The sequence below is a fragment of the Centrocercus urophasianus genome, unplaced genomic scaffold (assembly GCF_019232065.1).
Source record: "Centrocercus urophasianus isolate 14NV4802_14NV808 unplaced genomic scaffold, USGS_Curo_1.0 seq_34, whole genome shotgun sequence".
NCBI lineage: Eukaryota > Metazoa > Chordata > Aves > Galliformes > Phasianidae > Centrocercus > Centrocercus urophasianus.
Genome location: NW_024884911.1, coordinates 3,779,463 through 3,783,543, shown reverse-complemented (window position 1 = coordinate 3,783,543; position 4,081 = coordinate 3,779,463). Strand labels below are relative to the sequence as shown.

Sequence of the window (4,081 nt, the reverse complement as noted above, 5' to 3'; positions counted from 1 at the left end):
GACCCGCGAAGCCGAGCGCGGCGCCCCGCCGGCGTCACGTGGTGCGGCCGCTCCGCCTCCGCTCCCTCCCCTCCCCGTTTCGCTGGGTCATGTGACGGGCGGCAGCGCCAAGATGGCGGCGTCCTGCCAGGTAGGTGAGCGCCGCGGGGAGCGGGCGGCAGCGGGAAGGGCGCGGCCCGTTGGAGAGCCTTGGGCAGTGCCTCCTGTCAGGGCCTAGCGGGGTCTGGGGGACGGCGGAGGGCGGCGAGGAAGGTTCCCAGCCCAGAGCAGCCGGGCCCCTGCCGCCCTGTCCAAAGCCCCATCCAGCGCGGCTCTGAGCGCTGCCAGGTTGGGGCATCCACAGCTCCCAGGGCCTCGCCGCCCTCATTATTAACGGTTTCTTCGAAATCTGCCGTGCTTTAGTTTAAAGCCATTAGCCGATTGCCCAGCAGTACACTGCACTGAGGAGCCTTTCCCCTCTGTCCTGCCCCTTAGGCACCAGCAGGGTTATCTGGCAGGGACCAGAAAGTAATGCAGAAGTGAAATACCTTGTGTTGCAAATCTGAACGTCAGCAGATTTTGAAAGCTGGAACAGAAGATCTGCATCACAGGTGGTGAAATTGCTCCATGTCCTGTAGCCCAGCTGGCAGCTTGCTGCAGTGAAGCCATCTGGGAATAGTTGTGGCTTGTTTGCTTCATATTTCAAGTCAAAAATGAAATTTAAAGTATTTCTGTTGCAGTATCTGAATACCCACATACTGAGCAGTTGGCTTCTGCCAGCTCAGCTTGGATTCTCAAGTGGGGATAACGGTTTTGGCTGATCCCTTCTTATCTCTGATTAATAGTTGGCATATAACATCAGTCTAATTTGAGCTTACGAACAAAACAGCTGCAAGCAAGCTTCAGTTTTTCTGGTTTTCCAATAATTGCTTTCATCATTTGTTTGTTTTCAATAGGAATCACAGTAGTGTGAAAGAGAATTCCTTCTAGTGGACAACTACTGAGAAGATCAGGACCCATAACAAAGATCTTGAAAGCCAAAGCCGCGTTGGACTGGAACCATGTTAAACAAACCAGTGCTGGTGGAATCCCTGATCGTCTTCAGCATCGTTCTGTGCGTGCATGCAGTGGTGTGGGACCGCTACTCCTGGTGTGCTGTAGCTCTTGCCATCCAGGCTTTCTATGTCCAGTTCAAATGGGACCGCCTGCTGCAGCAGGGGGGGGCTGTGTTCCAGTTCCGCAGCACAGCAAACAGTGGGCTCCTGCCTGCCAGCATGGTCATCCCCTTGCTGGGGATAGCAATGAAGGAGAGGTGCAAGGCTGCTGGTATCGTGTACTTTGAACGCTTTGGCATAGTTGTAGCTTCCACTGGCATGTTGGTTGCTCTATTTTTGTCTGTGATTGCCGTTGGCATCACAAAACCTGTGCCCACCAACACTTGCATACTCACTGGTGTTGCTGGCAGTATAATTATCTATACCATGAAGCACTCTTTGACTGTTTCAGAAGTGATAGAGGTCCTAGAAGTGCTGCTAATTTTTGTCTACCTCAGTATGATCTTGCTCTACCTGCTGCCTCGATGTTTTACTCCTGGAGAAGCATTGCTAGTTCTCGGAGGTATAAGTTTTGTTCTCAATCAGCTCATTAAACGCTCACTGAATGTAATCGAGGGCAGAGGTGAACCCATAGACTTCTTCCTTCTGGTGGCAGTTATTGGAGTTATTATTCTTGGGCTTTTTTTCACTGTTCTCTTCATTTTCATGGATTCGGGTACGTGGATCTCCTCCATGTTTTTCCACATGATGACAGCAGTGCTAGGCTTAGGGGTCATCATGCCTTGGCTTTATCGACTGATCCGGAGGAACCCTTTGTTTTGGCTGCTCCAGTTTTTGTTTCAGACACAGACGAGGGTTTACCTGCTCATATATTGGACTTTTTTGGCTGCTTCAGCGTGTGGCATAGTTTTCTACCAGAATGCCAAGAGATCGTCTGAATCTAAAAAACACCAGGCCTCAACCATAACCAGGAAGTATTTCCATTTCATTGTTGTAGCAACTTACGTTCCTGGACTAATTTATGACCGCCAGCTTCTCTATGTTGCTGCAGTCCTGTGTCTGGCAGTGTTCATATTCTTAGAGTACATTCGGTACTTCAGGATCAAACCGCTTGGTCAGACTCTTCGCTATTTGCTGTCTCTCTTCTTGGATGAAAGAGACAGTGGGCCTCTAATCTTGACTCACATTTACCTTCTTCTTGGCATGTCCCTCCCAGTGTGGTTGTTCCCCAGATCTTGTGCCCCTAAAGGTGCCTTGTCTGGGGCAGGAGCACTGGTGCCCTACGCTGGGGTGCTTGCGGTAGGGGTAGGAGACACCATGGCTTCTGTTTTTGGCAGTACCATGGGGGAAATCAAATGGCCGGGCACAAAGAAGACCTTTGAAGGGACAATGACAGCAGTTTTTGCTCAGATCATTGCTGTGGCTCTTATTCTGATCTTTGACAGCAGCGTGAACCTGAACTCCAGCTACGCCTGGATTCTGGTGTCTGTGAGCTTAGTTTCTCTTTTGGAAGCTTACACGACCCAAATTGATAATTTGTTGTTACCTCTCTACCTCCAGATCATGTTTATGGTTTAAAAGCACTTCCAAGAATAGAGGTTTCTCCACTTCTAGAGAAAAGCAGCAACTGAATATATGCACATCAATCACAGATGAAAGATGATCCAAACAGTGTTTTTCTTTTGTTTAAAACAAAGGAAAAAAAATCTATTTAAAATAAAAGTTTTGTTTCAGTCTGTTTTTTTCTGTAGTTTTTAAAACAGCACAAGTTGATTTTTGTCATATTAAAAAAAAAAAAAATCACAGGGGAGAATCTATTAAGCCCTTCTGCATTGATAGTCCCTTATTGCCAAGTGCTGTGCTTTCTCTGCTTCTTCCATTTCCCCAAGAACTGCCGGAGCTGAAGCTTTGCTTTCCAGGATCCTGGTTTGAAGGATGCAGTTACGTTCTGACAATATGTTCCCCACAAAAAGGCACCACAGTACACTTTGGGAATGGTGTAGGGCTGCCCCAGACACCTTACACAATTCTCCCCTGCAGCCCTGACTGCTTATTAGGAGCACAGGTGGAGCAGAAGTGATGCTCTGTGCCAACAGATCAGGCCCCAGGAACGAGTCAGGACCCGCAGGGAGGTGGCATTGCCCAACATCCCCCACCTGGGCCCAACTCCACACCTGAGCCTGCCTTTCCCAACATGCCAAAGTTGTTCAGGGTTTGTTTTGGTTAATAATGCAATACGGGACAGATACGTTTGCAAAAAAACAATTCAGACTAGGCTGCATTTCCTTCACACTGAACTGTAAAACCTGCAAATTCAGTCCAGCTTCTTGCTTCTGTTCATCCACATGAATTAGATATTTTGCAAGTTGCAGATAATGGTGCATATAAGCAGAGGTCAGACAATCATTGCTCAGCAGCAGGCACTGTTCTAAGAGATTAACTCTAGTAATGGAAAGATACAGAAAAAGTTCCACTACGACCCACAGCCTTCACCTCCAAAGCTGCAAAACAGCACAAAACTACAAGAAGTCACTTCCCCCTCCATCCCCACTTGCAACTGTGAAACAAACCATAGGAAAAGCACAGGGAGAGATCCCAGGAGCACCACAGCAGGAACTGAACTCCAGGCTGCTGCTATTGCCGTTCGCCAGCCTCATTCCCACTGTGACAGCCTGAGCTCTGCGCCGTATTGAACATATTCTGCATTGCTAGGCAATGCCCAAAGGGATAAAAATTCTTCTTACCATAAATTTAATTCTACTATTTCACAAATCAGATGATCAAACCAACACTAGAGATGGGTAATATATTTCTGAGAGGAACGAATCACTAAGAATTGGAGCCTTGTTTCCCTAACAACTTATTGTTAAGTTCATTCTGGTTTTGTCTCATTTTAACTAGATAAAACTTAGTACCCATTTAATCAAGCATTCAAAAAGTAAATTTAAATAAGTGTGGAATATTACGTAGGAGCTGGAGTGCCTCACTCCATCCTGACTTATGCTCCCAAATTGGCTGGATTGAGCTGGGTATGTTACTCAGCCACA

The 4,081-nt window shown here is 47.4% G+C and overlaps 1 protein-coding gene across 1 annotated transcript; it reads left to right on the top strand.

Annotated features, from left to right (window-relative positions):
- The first annotated feature begins 64 nt into the window (after window positions 1-64).
- Window positions 65-2,756, top strand: DOLK (dolichol kinase). The gene is made up of 2 exons (XM_042830775.1): window positions 65-130; window positions 936-2,756. The coding sequence occupies exon 2, from the start codon at window positions 1,041-1,043 to the stop codon at window positions 2,610-2,612; it is 1,572 nt and encodes a 523-aa protein (XP_042686709.1). The 5' UTR covers window positions 65-130; window positions 936-1,040; the 3' UTR covers window positions 2,613-2,756.
- Window positions 2,757-4,081: the final 1,325 nt, after the last annotated feature.